The sequence below is a fragment of the Sitophilus oryzae genome, unplaced genomic scaffold (assembly GCF_002938485.1).
Source record: "Sitophilus oryzae breed Bouriz unplaced genomic scaffold, Soryzae_2.0 scaffold_165_pilon_pilon, whole genome shotgun sequence".
In the NCBI taxonomy this organism is placed as follows: domain Eukaryota; kingdom Metazoa; phylum Arthropoda; class Insecta; order Coleoptera; family Curculionidae; genus Sitophilus; species Sitophilus oryzae.
The window spans coordinates 1,780,807-1,803,072 of record NW_022146347.1 but is presented as its reverse complement, the minus strand read 5'-3'; the positions used below and the strand labels follow the sequence as shown (position 1 = coordinate 1,803,072).

The window sequence follows — 22,266 nt, the reverse complement described above, 5'->3', positions numbered from 1 at the left end:
GAATATCAAAGTACACGATATTAAATACTGTAATGTATTCTACGACACAAACCATCTCCCTTCTAAAGAGAAAAAGATAAAACATAAAGTTTAATTTAGTCTTATCAATACACTCTTCGATAAAATATGTCTAAAATTGCTATTAATCCACTAACTTGATATTTTTAAGAAATTATGATACAAACATTAAACATTATAATCAAAGTATATTATATTAGTAACATTATAGGTAAAATATTACCTCTATCTCCCATTGACGTGTATTGTTCTATAAGACTCGTCATGGTAGTACTTCAATACATCAATACATATAATCAAAACTATTGTTGCCTGTAAATAACTAGAAATTAAATAACTTGAAAGAAATAAAATAATTCTAATAAGTTTAAAACCATTAAGAAAAAATCCGTAAATGATAATTTTTAATTCTAATGTAAATATATAAATGTTATTATTATTACACTTTTATATATTCATAATACTTTCATTTCACAATCTTCATTATCCTTCTTACCTTAATTTTTGATATCAAGATAAATCTGAAATTATAAAATTAATTATAGATTTTGTATTATTAAAACATTTGTTTTTAACTAAAAATAATTCGAAAATAAACTGCCATTTGGCAACATCGACGATGTGCGCTTGCGTGGTATCGATGATCAAATGCAGCAAATATGGGCTTCAAGGTCAGCCACCGGATCCACACCTTTACCCAAATTGAATTTTGATAATTAAAAAGGCAAATTGTAGGTATATTTATTTTATTTTAAGTCCATTCCAGAGTTCCAGAGGCCCATTCCTATTTGACGTGCCCTGTGTCCCGTCGGTAAAGTAGGATTCCTGTGAGAAGAAGAAGAAATGTCAAATGTTCTCCAATTTTCTGTCCTTCAATAATTTTAATATTGATAGTATTTGTTGTTTTTCATAAGTGTTTCGTGTGTTTGTATATTTTTCGACCCTTAATTGAACTGAACAATTGGTATTTATTTTCCGGGCAGATATTTTAAAGTTTTTCTTTCATGTTTTTCAAATCGTGTCAAAAGTCAACGACATTTAACTCCAACCAATAGGTTGGATCGATGTTTGGCTTCACTTTAGCCACTGAGGTTTTTCAAGGCTCAACGCAGAGGACCTGGAATTGCATTTCTCGTTTTGCTCATTTAATTTGGGGTAAATTTACACATTACACGCAAGCCGAAGTAAGTATTTTTAGTATAGCATGGGTATAGCATTTATGATCTGATGTATAAAACCGCCAAAAATTTAATTTGACATTTTCCTACTCCTGCCTAGTGGCGCTGCTATAAACAAAAGAACATGGCTGATCAAAAAGTCACACTAGAAAAATAACTTTTTTTGCAATTTCTTAAACTAACGCGTTTGTTGGTTATTTATATGTTCATTTAACGAGTTGTTACAGTCTATACATTTCTCTAAAAGTGTATTTAAAATCTTGAAAGTCAACTGTTTCATCGACACGCGTCCTCTAAAACCAAGTAAGCTGGTCTTAGAAACTACTCAAAATTTCTTGTTTTCAAAGTCGTACTTTTCATCTCCACCTAAAATAGCTCTTCACGGGGTTTTTCCATCAGATGATCATATATTTTCAAAATGTCTGTGCTTAAACATTTAGTAATAATTAAAACTGATAATGGATTTAAATGTTCAGAGGTTTGAGTATATTTTTATTATAGATCTTAACTTTTCTCATATGTCACTGTCCTTTAAAGCTGTTTCATTGCTTTTGTTAGTCAGTTACTTTAATAACATTTTATATTTGATTCTATAGATGCCACGAACAAGGAAAAGACATCATTCTCGTTCGAGATCAAGGTCAGTTTCACGAGAGCGAAGTTATAACAAGCAGAAGAAAAACACTTCCAATGAGAAGGACGGCAAAAGAAGGAGATTGGAGGGAATAGAAAGCCCACTATACAAAAGATCATTAAGGTAAACATCAAGTTATAATATAGCATTATATCAATACTATGTTATTGATTATAATAATAATTCTCTAACTTTTAATAAAGTTAGCATACACGTCCTTCGATTAGTATTTTAAATTGTGCCGTGTATTTTCAATTCCCGCCAAAGTAATTAGGAAAGCTCAAAACAAGTTTCAGTTCATTTTTGGGTACTGTCAGTAAATGGACATTTTAATAATAATTGAGTAATGATAATGTTTGTCTCTTATCTCTTGATGAAGAATATAAATTTATTATTACTTTTAAGAATAGATAATAATATTAGGGTTTCCATTTAAAAGAATTGGTGGTGTCATATTTCAAATTTGAGACACGCTGTATAACATTTTGTGACATCAAAAAGAGTACAACTTAAAATACTAACTGACATGTTTGGGCATAGATATTTCTGAAAAAAAAAACAGATATCTGATTTATTCCAAGTTTGAGAATTCTCCTGCACATTCAAATTATTGATCACGTTTTGCTAAATCGTATCAAAGTATGCATTTATACTATGAGTAAGTAACAGCTGGATTATGATGTGTGGCCAAATTATATTGTTCAAAAATGTTTAAATTTGTGCATTTATTGTGAATGTTCTATTTACTGATTTACCAAATGTTTGGTAGTTGATTTTATCTTATTGAAATTTTAAACCAGCTTGCCTAATCATTAAATTACTTTTGGATTATTATTTATTATTTATGTAGGTAATAATCATAATATAGATTAATTAAAAAATATTTATTTATTTGAAACTAAAAGATTAAAAGGCTAAAAAGTAGTAATATGACTCATACTAATGTATTTTTTTAATAGTTGTATTCCAATACTATGTTAAATAATTTAACTCTTTTTCTACTACTGTCTGCTCAAAAACTTATTGAAACAAAAAAGTTTACACTATTCTGATTAAATTTCTGGGAATTTTGTGCACACAAATGTTTCTGAATGTTCACTACACAATTTACAAGCACAGTTACATCTCTGACTACTTCACTTGATAAAAGTGACTCTTTTTATCGTATCACTCTTAGAAACTCTCTATTTTACAAGTATGGCCCCTTGTTGGGCGTCAAATTTAATAGGGAAGTGAAATAAAAAAAGAAAAAACTGTAGTATTTCAAACATCTATTACATTAATAAAATTAAATGGCTTATACATGTAATACATCAGAGTCTTTGTCACAGTTAAAACACGACGAACATGCCAAGACATTTCCGGTTTGCAACAGTTGTGTTGGCAAATTACTGATAGGTAATAGGAGTTTTTAAAACTGTTGCTGCGTAAGAGTGAATTTACTTCTGCCATGTATTAAATAATTTAAATTATTTCTACTACTCTGGCGCCGTAACTGGCACAGGTTTTCACTTGATGGTTGCAGAGTGAAAAAATGTTTAAAAACTTCCTGAAATGATGTGGTTTTTATGTTTTTTTTTACTATTAAACCTAGGTGCTTAGATTGGAAGAATTTAATGAATTTTCTCAGGGCTGCAGTTGAATTTGCGGCCAAACGAAAAATCTGTACCATGTTGAATAAGTTTCTGCAAATTTAGTCCACACACAATTGTGAATGTTTACTAGCACAGTTCACAAGCACTGTTACGCCACTGACTAATACAATTGATAGAGCTGACTATTTTTATGGTAAAACATAGCAATAATGTTGAATTAACGATGAATAAAAAAAAGTAAATAAATTTAAGAATAATGTTTTAGTGGCTATGATAATCCCAGGTCATATTGAAACTGCAACGAGAATAAATCGAGTGTGCATCGACCTTCTTCGGTTTTCAATGAAAACTGTCATCATCCTAACGATATTTTACGGGTTTGCGTCGGAATCCACATAAATCTGAATACTACTACGGGTTGCGTTCTCTACCCATGCACTTTACGGCCTCCTCTGATCGCCGCGCGTTCGCCGTAGATGGCAAGGCCGAGAAGCGACAACGCGCGGCGGTGGGCAGAGTGCTACGCGGGGGCGCCGTCGCTTTGGGGCCCCCACGTAGTTGGCAAGAAGGTATCGGCCGAAGAACAACGGTTTCGGTGAGGTTTTTGACTTTTGAAGTACTATGCACTTTGGAGATTAATATGATATCGAAACTTCAGTTTTCTTTCAACTAGTTATTTATCTGCAACGAAATATTTGACACATTAAAAATAAGTATTCTAAACTGTCTCTTCCGAAAATATCGTTATTAGTATATTTAAAAATATCATATTATATATGATCAAGAGCCTTTAACACTGATCGTTATAATGCTGAAGTTGGCTATTGGCATTTTCCTTCGCAGATCTATTGTGAATTGTGATGTTGGTATCTAGCAAAATAAAACACTAATTTACCACACTACACCAAAACACTTTACTTCTGCACTGGACATGCGATTCGCTAACCATGTTAGCATCATCGGCAGATAATTACAACCCTGCTTAAAAAAAAGTTTTAATATGTGTTTTGGTGTAGTGTGGTGAATTAGTGTTTTATTTTGCTGTTATTACACCAAAGGTTCCAACCCTCAATAACAACAACAACAAATAACGCTTTATTGTGCAAAACGCCAAAATAGCTTCATCAATAAAGCATTTACAAAACAAACAAAAGCAAAAAAAATACAAAAATATACAATACAAATCATACAATGCAAAAAAATTTAAGTCATTAAAATTACAAATAAAACATACATGGACAATTGCAGAACATAAAAAAGGCGTATCATTAAAATTTTACAATAGGACGATTGTAAATAGATATAATTATTTAAAGAGTTATAATTTAAGCGTTATAAAAATATTAAATACTTGACCTTTGACCAGTGTGTGAGATGACCAAATTTTTAAAATTCAAAATTGTTCATGATTAAACATCAACAAAAAAGTCGTTTACCGCATATAGGGCTCTCTCCAGTAAGTATGATTTCAGAGCTTTGCGAAATGCGGGAAAGAATGAAAGCGACTTGATATTCAAAGACAGATTTTTGTACATTTTTTTGGCATTGTACAGGGTGGGTCAAATTCGACGCTTTTAAATGGAAACACCCTTTTCTATTGGAGATAGACGAAAACTAATATCGGTGTCTGGAGCTCAATTTTCATCAAAAACATGATGGTGAAAACCGCTCATCAATATCTGTTACCGTTTCGAAGTTACGGGGTGTTTTTCAAAAATGTGCATTTTTAACAAATCGCTGTAACTTTTTTACTATGGAAAATTTTGTATTTCTATGAAAACATTTCCAAATCACCTTTTAACGTAGAATTTAACGGTTTAAGTAGAATTTTTTTAAAATTAGTAATTTAAGAGTTATCAACAGAAAAATTGATTTTTTATTTGGGACACCCTCTATATTTTTAATTAACTGAAAAGAATTTAAAATTACCTTTCCAAAAATATAGCACACTTGATATTTTGTTATAATCCCCTTCGAAGTACAGAATTTTTAGAAGTTCGCCACTTTTAACTAGTAGGCTTTGGACCCCTAATTGATGATATGCCCTTAATGGAACTCGAAAACATATTTTTCCAGCAAGACGATGCACGACCTCTGATCGCTGAAGTTATCAGCAAATTTTTGCAGCCAATTTCAAGAATAATTGAATAGCTAACCAAGATCCCATTGGCGGTCGAGGCCCATGGATCTAAGATCCCATTGGCGACTTAGTGCCCATGGATCTAATCCTATGGATATATTTGCGGAACAATAAAGGTTCCTTATTCTTCCGTATAGTCGAGAAAATAATTAGAAATACTTAGCAGTTATGGGAGGGTATTTTTCACCCCCACTGAGCTAATGAATCCCGCGAGAAATGTTCAAAAACTGCCCCATCTGTCCATAACAGAAGACGGTTGATATGTCGAACACCTGTAGCAAAATCTCATGTCTTGGTTTGCTATTTATTTTTATTGTTATTAGATATAGTTTAAATGTGTTGATGTTGGTTAAATATATTTTAAATTGTTATAAAATTCTGCATCTCTCATAGCAAAATATTATTTTCGTTTTAATTGATGCTCACAGCTAGAATTTTTTTGCATTACAGCCGATGCCGTTCAAAGCCTACTTATTTAAAGCGGGCGAATTTCTATATACTCTATATCTCGAAGAGGAATCGTGCAAAAAATATCAAGTGTGTTATATTTTTGGAAAGGTAATTTTAAATTCCTTTCAATAAATTAAAAATATACAGGGTGTCCCATATAAAAAATCAAATTTTCTGTTGATAATTCTTAAATTATTAATTTTAAACAAATTATTCTTAAACCATTAAATTCTACGTAAAAGGTGCTTTGGAAATGGTTCATAAAAATATAAAATTTTCCATAGCAAAAAAGTTACAGCGATTTGTTAAAAATGCATATTTTTGAAAAATACCCTGTAACTCCGAAACGGTAACAGATATCGATATGCGGTTTTCACCATCATGTTTTTGACAAAAATTGAGCTCCAGACACCGATATTAGTTTTTGTCTATCTCCTATAGAAAAGAGTGTTTCCATTTAAAAGCGTCGAATTTGACCCACTCTGTACAGTATTGAACCTTTAACTAGTTTTGAGCTCGGGGTTGGCAGATAAAGATCGTGCTCCGCATTCCTAAGTGGATAGTTATGAGATGGCCTTTCGGGAATAGCAGATATGTGCTTGCGGATTAAGCAAACGGATTCAAAAATTAATAAAGAAGGAAGAGTCAGTATTTTAAAATTTTTAAAGAAATTCTGACAGTGAGTTCTACTGTTCGGTCCCTCAAATGGTATTCTATCAAAATTATTATTTATATTGTATATATCTAGAGAGTTCGTATTCTGGCTCGATTGGCAGTCTCTTCAGCTTTAAGTAACTATTGATCTTCTATGACGTTGATTAGTGGTTTTTTAATTGATCATCGTCAAAAATAGTAATTTTGTATGATTGCTACTAGCTGACTTTAGCTGTCTTAAAATTTTCAGATTTCTCCTAAATTAAATCAATCTAAGTAGTGGGACACTAAGTATACCTCAAGACTTTAATGTAATATTCAATCAATAACTAATTTGTTAGGACACTATAGCCAAAGTTATGTTCACGTATTTACTTGTCTATCATATAACATCAGCTTTTATGTATCCATAATCTATTTTTATTATCAATCATTCACGATGTTTATTATCTTTTATTTTCTATTTCGATTAAATGTGCGTGTAAGAATCGCTGTAAAGTCGTAAACGCGCGACAGTAATTAATAATAATTAGTTAATATGCGCAACGTTTATTGTTGGCCTATCGTTCAGGTCACGTTTTTCTTATACGCCAATTCCGTTGCACGTGTTTGTAAGAACTTTTTTATCGGATAACAGGAATTTAATTTTTATTGTTTTAGATCTGGTATCTGTTTAACATATAAGTACGTATACATATATCCGTATTTCGGATTTGGCTTGACGCTCTTTACTCATACACAAAATTGCCTTCTTCTTACAGTGCCATACTCTATACAGAGCGTCGGCTGCCTCTCGCATGTACTTGTGATGTGTGTCATCAGTGTTTCACAAGTACACGGGACCTACAGTTTATCGCCGAATCCGAACGGCACTATTTGAGAGGCTGGACAAGGAAAATATACTCATACTAATTTTTGACTAGGTTCTAGTCCATTTAGTGGAGTTTTTGCTTCTTTTCTAGCTAGATCCTTTGCTTTTTCATTGCCTTCTATCCCTTGGTGGGCTGGTACCCAGAGTATGAGGGCTTTATTATCTTTGTCTAATTTGTTCAGCTTCTCTGGGCATTCTTTGACCAACTTCGAATTGATGGTTACTCAGTTGATCGCTCTTTTAATGCTGTTTGACTACCGGATAAGATGGCTATTTCTTGTTTCCGATAGTTCCTATCTAAGATAAGTTGTATGCATCTTTCGATAGCGTAGATTTCTGCCTGGAGGGTGCTGAGGTAGTTGCCTATTGGTTCGGAGTATTTAGTTTTCTTCCCAAATACTCTTATCCGTGTTCCTGCTTTGTCTTTTACTTTCTGAGCAAACATTTTTCTCTTCCAATCCTTTTTATTGCTTAATACTACAATGAGGTGTTTCTCAAATCAAAGTTGTAGAATCTTGGTATATCATTCACTGGAAGTTGAAGGTGTGGAATTTTCCTTTTAAGGGTGTTTCAAGCTCCTGAGTGGACAATTCTCCCAGTACTGTTTCTGTCAATGACTGAGACATTGATATTGCAATGATTTTTTTACACTCCTTCCAATCAATATGGATAAAAATTAAGTTAAAAAAAATTGCAGTGGTAACTGCTATCTTTTATGTTCGTAATTGGCCGGTGGCCTGTATGTTTTGGACGTTGAGTCGCCGTTCTGAAAATAAATACGTTTGCGTCAAGGATATACGAAAAAAATTAAGCTGAAATTAATTTAGCTTATTCTAAGGACTTTTCTGGTTTAAAATTATCCATGACGTTAAACTAATTTTAATTAATCAGTGATTTTTTGCAAATTAAAAAATTACAATATATACCGGGTGCGTCTCAAAAGTAGCTCACCCCTATAACTTTTTTATTTTTTTAGTTAAAAAAACGAGATTTGGTATGTTAGTATATGACATAAATTAGGATTGATTGACGTATTCAATTGTTTTCGGTCACTTCCGGTTTCACCGGAAATGACTACAACTTTTGATTTTCAAATGGCACCCCTGAGATTTTTTTACTTTATTCGATAGAAAATGTCACTCTTATTAGAATAACATCATATGTCAACTTTTGACATTTTCGCATATGGTTTATTTGAAATTATAACTTGCGGTTCCTAACGCAAATTTGATTTGAAATACCAAGTGTGTGGTATCAAATTATTCGTAAAAAAATGCTTTTTCCAAATATGCTAACGAGCCACCCTCGTTCTATTTGAAAAAATTGAGATATGATTAAAAATACACTTTGAGCATTTTCTAACTGGCCAGGACAAGACACCAAAAACATTAAACCATCAAATCTACTTTTCCAAGGCTCCTTGATGAAGAATTAGTGTTTTTAACATAGCCATGGCACTCTAGATTGAATTTTAAAATACAATTTTTTATTAAGCGAGAATGTCAAAAGTTAACATATGATATGACATTCTATTCAGAATGTCATTTTCTATCGAATAAAGTAAAAAATACCGAGGGTAGTGTGTTGTAGTCATTTCCGGTAAAACAGGAAGTGATCAAAAACAATTGAATACACCAATCAATCCTAATTTATGTCATATACTAACACACCAAATCTCGTTGTTTTATCTGAAAAAATAAAACAGATATAGGGGTGAGCCACTTTTGTGTGTATATTGTGTTTCTAAAATCCTGAATATTAATTGAACATTTCAAAATTATTTTATAGGCAATAAGTATCGATAACATCAAATAAAAATAGGTGACAATCAAATCAAATTATCGATAAACTTATTAAATTATCGAGTCTTCTTTATTCTTTATCTAATGGATAGGAGTCAACAGAACTTGTCAAATAGCCAGCTGTTATTTTTGGTCTTGAATGAACTCATAGACAAAGTTTCATATAGCCAGTTTCCTAATAATAATTTTATTTGTCATTTTTTATGTTACAAAATTACTAATATATTTCGTATCGCACTCTTATTTTCTCGATCCGCTTAATTAAATAGTTTATAGACACTGACATTGAAATAATATCGTGACATTCTACGCTAAGGTAATCAAACGTATATGTTGTACACGTGACATTGGATTTTATTTTAGCTCCTTGTCTTTTAAAGTATGTCGAGATTTTTATAGCGCTATACATATTAATACTGAGGGCGTTCTAAATTACGCGTGGCTCAGTAGTTTAAAAGGAACGTTCAATTTTTTTTTCATATAAATTATTTTGGTTTATTTAAGGAATATCGCCTTTATAAATATTTACTACTTAATTATATTATAATCTAATCTCTTTAAAAACTTAGTTAACCAGCGAGGGACTATTATTTTTTCTAAAATTTGAGTTCAGTCCAGAGTTGGCTTGGAAATGAAGAAAGCTGACATTTTTTGTCTAAAATTTTATGGCGAATGCTATGAATAAAATGACTAAGAAATGAGTCTAAATATTATTTGTACAGGGTGAATCTTACATAAGTACAAATATTTTTAGGGCTGGTAGATCTCGATAAAAGAAACGTATTTTCCTGTTACCGTTTTTCAAATAAATCCAAATTAACCGAGATATTTTACTTTGAAAATGAAAAAAATGGGCTTTTGCTTAAATTTTGGGAACCACTGGATCTTTTCAGGGTTCTGTTTCTTGTAAATTTAATCTACTATCTATGTTCATATTATGATTTTTAATTAAAAATTTAAAAAATCCATTTTTTTTAAATTTCAAATTTTCAAGTATTTTTTCGCGAAAAAACTTCATAGGCGTGTTTTGGGGTTGAAATATACTACCCTTTAAAATATTTCCACTTATTTAAGACTCACCCTGTATACAGGGTGGCGCACCTCATTCGCCTCGGTTGATTATACGAAAACGGAAAGATGTAGAAACAAAATATTTTATGACACTAGTTCTCTTGGTTGCCATTTTATTGAAAAATTGCTCTTTATTCAAAATCTGAGCTAAATAGGTGTAGGAAACCCTAATATAGATTGAAAGAGCATTTGAATCTGCTTCGATTTATTATAAAAAATACAGGGTGTTGTATTTGAAATAACAAAGTTTTTATGTAAAATAATTCCTTAAAACAGATCAGCAATTTTTGATACCCCTGTATAAATTTAAGGAAGCAATAACATTTTTCTGTAATGTTTATTTCTCTACCTTTAAACTCAGCACAAGAATTAATTCTGAAAAGTAATGTACTGGATGTTAATAGTCTATTCTATTGTAGCATGCAAATTTAAGTATCTTTAAGTATCTCAAAAACCAAAGATTTTAAACATATTTAACCCTAATAATAAATACCTGTTTTTCGGCCCAAGAATCTAAAAATGAAATAAAATATCGGGTGTTCCATAAGAAAAAATATAACTTTGGTATGGATCTTAGTTCTGAAACACCCAGTATATTTCAAAATAATTTTAAATTGTGCACATTGCCTCCCCACCTTACCCACAAAATATTTTGTTTCTACATCTTTCCGTTTTCATATAATCAACCGAGGCGAATGAGGTGCGCCACCCTGTATATATATATATATGAATTCTAGGCGGAATCGCCTCCATTTTTGACAGTAGTTTTGTTTGACGTGTCAATCCCGTATTATTGGCGTTGGCCACCCTGTACCCCATACTCAATAGGCTAATAATAGTTTGTAAATAAAATTTTCGTGGTTGCGTATTTATGTCAAATAAATAACATCCTTTTCTTTACCGTATTTTTGTTTTGATTAGTTGGCTCTGGTTTTGTGGTACTAATTAATCATTTAAAGTAACATTTTGTTTTGAATGTCTTAAAGACGAATTGAAAATTTTAAACATTTTGGTGTTTTATTGGCGGGGAAGTATATAGAAAATTTTATTAGCAGACCATACCAATAGGTATGGATGATAGGCTATTAAGATCGGCAAAAAAAAGTTTTTTTAATTTCACTCAAAATGAGTTATTTGGGTCATAAATGACCTAAATACAAAATATTTTCATGTTGTCTGTCTGTTTGTCTGTCTGTCCGACTGTCTATCCGTCTGTAACACGATAACTCTAAAACCGCTAAAACGATTTTAACCAAATTTGGTACAAAAATACTGTGGCACCCAAGAATCTGGCCATTAGCTTTTGGTGGGGGTGGGGGGTTGGTAAGGGTGTATGGGAGGGGGTTAAAAATTTTAAAAAATCCTACCTCCAAAATTACAGTAGCTAGCGAAACGCGGTTTTCAATTTAAGATTAGGAATAATATTTGCAACAAAATTTGTAATAACATCAAAATCAGTCAAAGTCCCAGTTTTTGAGATAAAAAAAAGTTGGAAAAATTCCTTTACTTTGAAACTAAAAGAACTGCCTACCAACTTTTTATTAATATATTTTAGTATGGGCGGCTATACGTGCCTCCCGGCGCCAATTTTTTTTCTATATTTTTCAGTCAGACAAAGTAGTACTTGCCTAGAATAATATAGTTTGTCGAAAGAGAGGATACATGACACTGACTGTTGATTCATAAGATTTATTCATATTATTTGTCTGAAGGTGCCCTAAGTCATTTATGTTCAGCTCGAGAAACCTGCTTTTTAACGTCGAAGTTTTTTGAAATACCCTTTTGTTTTTATTGGTTCGTATATTACGTTGCACGTTGGCCGTTAGATAGTTCTTCCTGTTTCTTGCGCTTGACCAACTGCTGTCGCTGCCTACGTATCTTTGTTTCAATTAAATAACAATTACGCAATCCGTACTTTCGTTGACACGGCCGGCGCATAGAAAAACGATCGTGGTCTGTCCGCCTTGTGCATCGCAGAACCCACCCACGCCGATTCTTCTCTTGCAATCTGGCCGGATTGTAAATGCATCGTCACCTACGAGCGATCGTTGCGGCTATATTGCTGCAGAAATACATTAATTGTCATGATAAATGGCTCTGACCACCTTAATAGTCGGATAAGCTGAATATCTTCGTAGGTTTTCGAATATTTTAAGAAAATTTCATCAATTAACGTGTAAAATACATTAGTTACTGTTATAAAATGATATTAATATGGTAGTAACATGTGGCATACATACGTTATACAGAAACACTAAGGGAGTCAATTTTTCATTTTCAATTGAATTTTGGTTCTTCAAAATGCCACTAATTAGGGAGTCAATTTTTCATTTTCAATTGAATTTTGGTTCTTCAAAATGCCACTAATTAGACGTAGCAACTTATCTAACTTAAAATATCGAAGAAATTCAAGAAAAAAGTTGTGTGTACTGAAGTAAAACTTCTTACTAACAGCTATTAAATTGAAGGATTTGAATGTTTTAAAAAGTGTAGTTTGAAATGTTGAAAAAGTAATAAATGAATAAATAATTTGATTCGCTTTCACAAAATTCGTTATTATAATAACCGTCTGTCCGTCTGAGGACTCCATTCGGGTACCTCTAATCATGTGCCGAATTTAGTTCAAATCGACCCATAATTAAGGAAAATCCTGATGATTTTGCCCATTTAGAGGCATCGATCGGTTTGAAACGTAAAGGACGTCAACATGTAACCCGTCCCCAATTATGCCGAAATCGACCCAAAGTTTTCTTCAATGTCAAATCCTTAGTCCCATCCTGATGAAGATGTAAACGAAACGTCGTATCAAACTTTGCAGGGTGGGACCGTGTACACCGTTGCTCGCAACTCTTGACGTTTGTTGCGTCAAAACCGTCACAGTGACACTGTCGTACACGGTCGAGTTGGCCTTTGTCTATCGACTTACCAAATTTCATTTAAATCGGACGATTTTTTCGACATTGATGATGGAGTTTCATAGTGCACGAAACATCATCAAAATATCATGAAATCTCTAAGACCCCAACTACATTCCGAGCTTCAGCCCCGTCACAATCCCTTTTCTGGTCCTAGACCTGCAAATAATAAATAAGGACGCAAATCTACCACAGTATGTCTTTCCAAATTTGTACACTTAATGAACATAAATAAAATAAATGAACATAACTAATAATCTAACAATAACCTAATTAACAGTTAACAATCTCAGTTAGGTAATAATTTAATTCAAATCTGTCTATTTCTAAATCGGAATTTTTCGAGATCGGGATCCTGAAAATCTCGAAAAATTTAAAAGCCCAATCTAAAATTATTAGACTTTATACACTTTATCATATTTTATTTATACTAAGCAGAACGTCAATATCTAAAAGTTAGGTATATTTCCGTGGTTTCTATATTTTTTTTTGCAACAAGAATTGTATTTATTTTTACTAACTAAATATCATTGTTACTTTGTTTTGTCTATTTTAATAAAGCTCCATTTAAGTTCCGTTTATAATAACTACCGAGACTGGTGCTCTACCGCTCTGTGTACAGGGTGGGCCAAATTGGACGCTTTTAAAGGGAAACACCTGTTTCTATAGGAGATAGATGAAAACTGATACAGTGAATTTCAAGACAAGACAAGACTTTAATATGCAAGACATTTCAAGAGTCTTGCAAGATTTCTTGAATTCAAGATTTCTTTAAAGTTAGAAATGATACATTTCTTTAAGTGATAATTAGGTCTTAGCGCAAGTTATGCCGGGTTTATACAACATTTCCATAGTCGTAATCATAATCATAGCCATTAAAATTGCCAAGACGACCTGTGGTTATGATTACGACTTATGCAAATGTTGTATAAACCCGGCATTAATATTGACCAGTGTTCATTTTTTTCTATCATAGCCAGTGTTTTAGAGTTGAGAATGAAAACATAGGTAATTGGTATTATACACAAATTTATATTGGAATAGTATATAAAACATTATGTAAGATTGGTTGGAAAAGTTTGGACACAGGGTCTACGGAAAGGTCATGCTAGAGTGCACTATTTGCGCTATTTAGTACTACTTTTCATGCACCAAATTGCTCCGCGAACAAAAATTAGTATCAAATAGCGCAAATAGTACTCTCTAGCATGACCTTTCCGTACACCCTGTATCCAAACTTTTCCATCCAATCTTCCATAATAAAAAAAATAAATTAATACCATAAAAAATAAAAATAACAAACGGGCAACCAAAATAGAACATAGTAAACTAACAAGAATTAACAACTAGAACTAAAAAATGAACGCACATGGTTAGGTACGAAATAATAACCCAAAACCCATAAATCGAACTTAACCTTACTTATTCTTATTCAGCTTTTATTTGGTAATGGCTCCTGTTTCGTCAAATGGGCGAGTTGAGGTCCGTTAAGATTGCGGTCCGTTAAGATTTTTTTTGCTAAAATTAGCATCGTTGTTGTTCATTTTTCCGTATTACATTTTGTATACGACACTTTCTATGAAATAAAATATAGAAATATTATTACATTTTTGTTAGAATGTAAATTTTTTCAAGACAAGAAATTTCAATTCAAGAGTCTTGCAAGACAAGACAAGACTTTGCCTTTCAAGTAATCTGCAAGACAAGACTGTGAAAATTTCTTGTCTTGAATTTCAAGACAAGAGAAGAAATTGAGAGGTTTTCAAGACAAGAATTCTTGTCTTGTGCAACAGTAGTTAAAAATGTACATTTTTGAAAAACACCCCGTAACTCCGAAACGGTAAGAGATACCAATGTGCGGTTTTCACCATCATGTTTTTGATAAAAATTGAGCTCCAGACACCGATATTAGTTTTCGTATAGGAAAAATTCCTATAGAAAAGGCCGAAAAGAGTGTTTTACTTTAAAAGCGTCCAATTTGACATACCCTGTACAAGAACAGTAGTTGTCAAAACTAGCAAAATCGACTGGCTGTCTAATGAATAAGCTGTGGTATCTGTGCAAAGGAGTTTACATACCACAGCTTTAACGCGCAATGACTCAGTACCTACCTACCGCGTACGACCTTTGCCGCCGTCTAGCGAGAGTGTCCTTCCTTCGCCGTCGAACCCCGTCGTGGTCGTCGTCTCGTTCACCCTGAGAACCGCGAACCAGCCCCATGTCTCCCTGCTGCGTACTGCTCGCTGCTTCGTTGCAGGTCTTGAGATAGTGGTCGGTACCGTCACTGTCAGTCGTACTTTATCGGTCGTCTTGGCACAGCGAGCGCGCGCTTGCTTCTCCCCAGCAGGAGGAGAATGTTTATTGTCGTTGCTATAGTTACTTTGGCGCGCTACTTGTAATATTGTGTCTGAGTGATGAGGGATGTGTGTGAGGAGAGTGTCTAAGGGTAGAAGAACTGTGACAGGATGAGAATAATGTGTTGCGATAGTTTTTAGGGTGCTTTTTCCAATATTGTCTATTTGATATATCGATGATATACGTATGTATATATTTAGTTTTATATAGCGTATATTTTTAAAGTTGTTTTTGTTTTGTTGGATTCCCGCTATTTTGATGTTTTTAGGCCAAACCAAAACAACATGGTGTTTCAAAACAAATATGAAAGATTTAAGGGCGATTTCTTTTCAAAAATAAAGGGTAGCTGGTAGCTTGTTGTTAAAAGTCAACTCTTATAGTGTGACAGTTTTAGTACCATACTCCTCCGAACCGGGTTAACCGATTTTGATGAAATTTTATCTGTATATTCAGTAGGTTTGAGAATAGGTTGTTATCTATTTTTCATACCCCTAAGTGATAAGGGTGTAATTAATAAATAAGGGTATAATTGTGATAAGGGTGTCCACCCCAAATTTTTTATTTTATTTTTTGGACAATTTTTTTTATGGTGTTTTAAAAATACATGTCATACAACCCTAAATTTCCACTTTTCTACCATCAACCCCTATTTTTAATAGCGATATTAGTAAGTGAGTGAATCTAGTTACTGCTTTAAAAATAATTATAATTGATTCACAAAAATGTTTCAAATTACTTATAAATAAAATCGTTCTTTAAAAAATCGCGAACTGTTATATTTGAATTAATTGAGCAATGTCAAATAAGAGCAATTTTAAAACGATCTAAAAAAGGTATGCCGCTGTATACTAGATTATTTTCTAAAAAAAATTCTCTTTCCCGTCACGTAATAATTTACATTTTATTTTTTAATTTTACATCAGTAAGTTTTATTTAACAACGTACAAGAAGTAAAGAAGTTTCTAACTAAATCAGGTTATTCAAATTTATTTTTCCATGTCATTGCGTATGTTCTTCTTTAAATTTTGTTTATAATAATAATGATTTGGATAGTCTTAACCTCTTTCATTCATTTAAAAAAAATGAAAAAATATGCAGATAGTGTGTATAATTTCATTAGGTCATTGCTTTTAATCATTAAAATCAAAAATAAAATTATTGTTTTTCCGTCATCTTTGTATATCGCAACATCACCCTTTGTCCTAACGTTAGTATGCCAAACTATACTTTACTTTTCTCTTGAATTCACCCCTTAAAATTTTCTACTATTTTTTTGAAACACCCTGTATATGAGTATATTTAGATTTTTCTGATAATTTTACAATGATCCCCAAAAAGTTCACAATAGGATTTTTTTTTAAATAATCGAGTTGATATTCAACATAATACATATCAATAAAAATAATTTAGACATATTTTATGTGGTAACCTTTAATTACTTTAAGGTAGTATCAGACATAGCTACTTTTGTTGCGCAGCACATTAAAAAACTGCGCAACTTGATCTGCTGCAAGTGTGAATACCTAGGCAACCTGCAACGTTGCTATCGCAGCGTTGCGTAGGCTACTTTTTTGTTGCGCGCAGTTTAAGAAATAGCCGTGTGTGAACAGTTGTTGAGGAAGGTTGCAAGTGCAGCAAAAGATTACTAATCAGTTGAAACTTTTACTGCGGACATCGGTGCAGTATTCTGTTGGTATGCCCGAAATGTATACACTTTTTTTCAGTTAACTCCAGGATTTATATGTAGGTATTTAGTAAAGAATTAACCGTCAAATTGCGATGTCGTCGAAGTTAAAACAAGCGTTTTGGAACAGAGAACAAGGAAAATGTTTAATAGAAGAGGTAGAAGCAAGGGAGTGTTTAATGGTACGTAAAAAGTCTCCATTCTATCACAACCAAAAGAAAAGACGAGCCGCTATTTCGGAAATTTCTTCTCAATTACTGCCCGATGAAGACATAAAAAAGGAAATTCACACGTTGCGTGCACAATATTCGAAAGAACGTTCAAAAATGAAAAGTTCCAAATCCGGTTTGCTCTCCCAAAAGGTACACACACGATATCTTGAGCTGTGGGTGGTGTACTGTTGAATGCTGCCCCTCCAAGGCTACCAAAATATGTTACAAAAGTAGCGATTTGGTGTGAACATATGCAAAGCATGTAGTGTCGACCTGCAACTTTTTTAGGCAGCTGCTGCATAAAAACTGCGCAACAAAAGTAGCTGTGTCTGATGCTACCTTTATAACGACAAAATAAAAATACAAAATATCAGAAAGTATCGCACAGAGAAGGTGTTCACAGTTCGATTTTGCGATTTTAAGAGTGAGAAACTTTAAAAAGTACTAATATTTGAAAATTTTTGGGAAAGATATTCCCGTTTAGATATAACGTTTTGCCTTACGTTTTGCATGTTACTTAATTATGTGTAGACAGGGCTTAATTTTTTTTTTCACCGTGACTGCTGAAACATGACGTATACAAAAGTTATTTTTTTATAGGGCATGGTGAATTGATTCCATATGCATAAAATATTTTTCGGTTATTGATTAAAAAAAAGTATTGCCTTTTTGAGGAGCATTGCAAATGTAAATTAGACGGTTTTAATATTTTTGTCTGTTTTTTTGTACACTTTTTTTATTAATTCTATATTATATTTATTTTTTCTCTAAAAATATTTAATTAATCAAATTAATAATTACCATTTTCTTTATTAAACTAATACCACTCAGGTATTTGACATTATTGAAATTAGTAATTTAAAATATGTATTAATAAATTGGCTATATTTCTGTAAAAAAAACTGTCATTATATATTTATCTTTTTCGTTAGGTCCTAAAATTCTTAAAATAATACTTAACATTTGAACACTGATGTTTTTGACAGTGACAGCTGAGTATGAAACGTTAAAACTACAACATAAAATATATATTTTCTAAATTAAAAGTTTAGTTTTAGATTTAGTACCTATAATGCATTTAATATGATTAATAAGAATAATTAATGATAAATATTGATATTGATAATCAAGTCACGTTTAATCGTTCTCTTTAACAAAGAACAATTAAGCAGGTCATCGACAGGTGTCCAGTCAAGGCAATAATAACTCATGTTTAATATGAACTGAACTAAATGCAAAAAACTATATGACTCAACCACTGTTAACTGTCATTTAGATTGATATGAAGATATGTATGATGCGATATATAATTATTTAATTGTCAACCTTACATTTTTTCTGCCCGAAGAATAAAATAGTTTTTGTTATAAACATATTTATATAAAAGTTTTTTTCATATTAATTCCATATTTTGTTTTTCAAATTATTGATAATATAAATGTATTTCGAATCTCGTTTATTAAAAAATAGAGTAAATTTCATAGACTTAAAATAAAATATTTTAAGTCTGTGGTAAATTTAGTTACTTTAGTTAGTGTATTTCATTTTACTACTTTATCATTTTGTTATTGTGTTATTTTCTTGAGATTATTTTTCTTAAAATTTTGTCTTTTATTTTTTTTCTCATTTTGCAATGATAATAAATTAATAGAATTGTGGTATTTTGTTTTTGCAGTTTTAATTAATGTTAATTGTTATATTTGTGAAATGTGAAACCATGCAAAATGAGAACTTCTCATATAATTTAAACTAAAACTGTTCATTAATCATCATACCAACGTTTTACATATTGTAATTTGTTTATTTCACGAATTATTATTAGTATAGTTAATTTTTTTTGAGAAAATTCAACTTTTTGTTTGTTTAGGGTTATCAAATAGTGGGTAAAATTTCAGTTTCTTGGGAAATAAGAATTAATGTAACAAAAAAATTGGTGATGTGTAGTGAAATATAGTTGTTTGAATATAACTTATACTTAACCTATCATGATATGGAGAAAATTAATTTCATGTATCATATCAATTATTTCTAAAATTTTAGAAAAACTAAAAATCTCGAAAATTAAATAAAATACGTATTATTTTTTTATTACACCGAATGATCAAAAATCAAAAATACTTTGAATGTAGTGAAAAATTAATAATTAACACCAACGTTTTAGTTCAAATAATAATAATTAACTTTATTTCAGTAAACGATAATTTTGTTAAACATTTACTTTCACCCCGTTCTGGTTGTGGCTATTATGTATTGTTTTACAAATAAAGTTGCTTTTGTATTAATAATTTGAAGCTGATAATTTGAGACCTATTCTTTGTGTTCAAGTAAAATACCACAGAAATAATGGATCTAATAATATATAGCACTCCATTTAAGAACATAGAACTAGAGCTGTGAAATAATATGTTTCAATCACATTGTATATTGACAAAAATATTTTTAAAATATGCGGTATTATTGTATATTATATTTTGTTAAAAATATTAGTATGACAATTTCAGAATAGAAATTTGATGCAGAACTTTTTCAGTACGCTGTTGTATTCAACAGAACGGTGCTTAATACAGGGTGAAAGCAACAAAGAACAACAGAAATAAAAATAGTTGAAATAATTATTAAAATTATGGGGATGCCGGATGGCCCTTAAATAAGTGCAAAATATGGTAGATTTCGTTAAGAGAAACACTTTTTTTGCCGTTTTTCAAAAGTTCAAAATTATCCAGTTATTTTACTTAAAATTTAAAATAGTACATTTTTGTTTAAATTTTAAGAACCACTGGATCCATCCAGTGTTGCCATATTATCAAGATATGATTTTTAATTAAAAATTAAAATATTCCAATTTGTTTTTCAAAAAATTTTTGAAATAGTTTTCAAAAAATTAATCCAATAACTAATTAAGCCTCATTCAGAACCTCGCAATTAGTGTAATAAATTAGTGCTTTCAATTACACTTTATGCCTAACAATAGCTTGCGGTAATCAGTTGTATCCATAGAGAAAGCCTAATATTTAGCATATAAAACAATTAACTTTTCATTGTTAACCACAATTTTTCTTGACGGAAGATAATCAAAAGCTAAAATCACATTTCTCACAAATTTTGAAGTATAATTAGAAGAGAAGTTAAAACTTTGATAACTTTTTCTACTAATTGAAAATGTCTACCACTAATTTTTACATTCTGAATGCTTACATTGAAATTAAATGAACAAACTTTTAAGCTAATTGAAACAATTCATTTAATAAATAATAAATTTTGAAAAAAGAATGGATAAGAAAAAAAAAATAAATAATGAAAATTAAAGATAAAAAAAGGATTGTAAAAATAACGAAGAAGAATTGAAATAAAAACTGTTGAAATAATTAAAATTATTTTTTCTATTAATTCGAATTTAGCCCAGTTTTGTTTTATTCATTACTTAAATTTATTTAAAATAATTGCATTTTTGATTACTTTGACGGCTGCGGCTGGTGTATTGTATTGGGAAGCTGATAGATACGATTACCTTTTTGATATAATTTATATTGTAATTAATTGAAACCTGTACATTTTTGTTAAACTAAAGGTTCTTAGGAACGGACGACAACAGAACTCGGCCTTGTTTTGTCAGTTTAAAAGGTTTATCTTTGCCGCTTAACTTTCGGTTACAAAACGCGGATTAACCATGTCGATCGGTTGACGGCCTTGAAAGACCTTACAATGTTACAATTCTCGATACTTTGTACATACGTGCGGCGTGGGCAGTAAAAACAAATAAGCATTCCTTTAACGAAACGAAAAGTTTACGGAAATCACTAAGTGTCAAAGCTTTCGCCACTGTTATTTATTTAGTTAATAAAAATAAATTTCAAGAAAGAAAATATAACTTAATAGATATTATTGTGCCTGTTTTCTAAAAATTTTAAAGATTTATTAATAAAAATAAGTTAAACTTGAAATTAATGAATAAATATCGATTTTCTATATGAACATTATCAAAATACAATGTTGGTTAAAAAAAACTACAGTTCATACCACATAACTTTTAGTCACGTGATTAAGCTTGACCGGCACAGCGTTGCCCACTTTTATATATTTTCTTTTAATCAAAATATTTTAGGAAACAAAAATAAATTAATTATAAATATATAAACAGTTATTAATTACATCAACAAAACTCACCTCCTTATCAGCACTTAACGGACATAAAGGGCCATTACTACCGCTTTCCCGTTATTCGAATAAAGTTGCAATGAGTTTTTTACGACTATTAAGCTATCTTGTATACTTCGCACTAAAAGAGGTTCTAAAAAGAACGATGTTCGACTGCAAGGTCTGCTAGTAAACATTTTTAAGCTTAAAATAACACAACACTATTTATTTAAACCAAAAACTCGTAATACAAAACTAAAGTGTCAAAACGAATGGCATGTCAGGAAATAAATATTGTTACGGATTCCGTGGGTCCACTAATTTAAACTCACGATAAAATACTTAACGAATTTATTTTTCTCACTTTATACACAATTACTAACTTATAACACACAACAAACTAAGATTCCTTCACCAAATTGTCCGATTTTCAATTTCCACGCGGTATATTCAAATTTCAAAAACTGTCTCAGTTCTCGATTACGTAACTAAAAGTTTAATTGGTATAAAATACAGGCAAACATTATGTCCACCATGCGCTGATCCATCGATT

The 22,266-nt window shown here is 31.3% G+C and overlaps 1 protein-coding gene across 3 annotated transcripts in view; it reads left to right on the top strand.

Moving 5' to 3' along the window:
• The first annotated feature begins 818 nt into the window (after positions 1–818).
• LOC115880880 (chromatin assembly factor 1 subunit A-like) overlaps positions 819–22,266 on the top strand; it is a 42,846-nt gene continuing 21,398 nt past the window's right edge. Inside the window, exons 1-2 of one of the 3 annotated variants that reach the window (XM_030898203.1) lie at positions 819–1,202; positions 1,793–1,953. In XM_030898203.1, the coding sequence (XP_030754063.1) occupies positions 1,083–1,202; positions 1,793–1,953 (281 nt within the window). In that variant the 5' untranslated portion in view covers positions 819–1,082. The other 2 variants (XM_030898205.1, XM_030898204.1) reach the window with 2 other exon arrangements.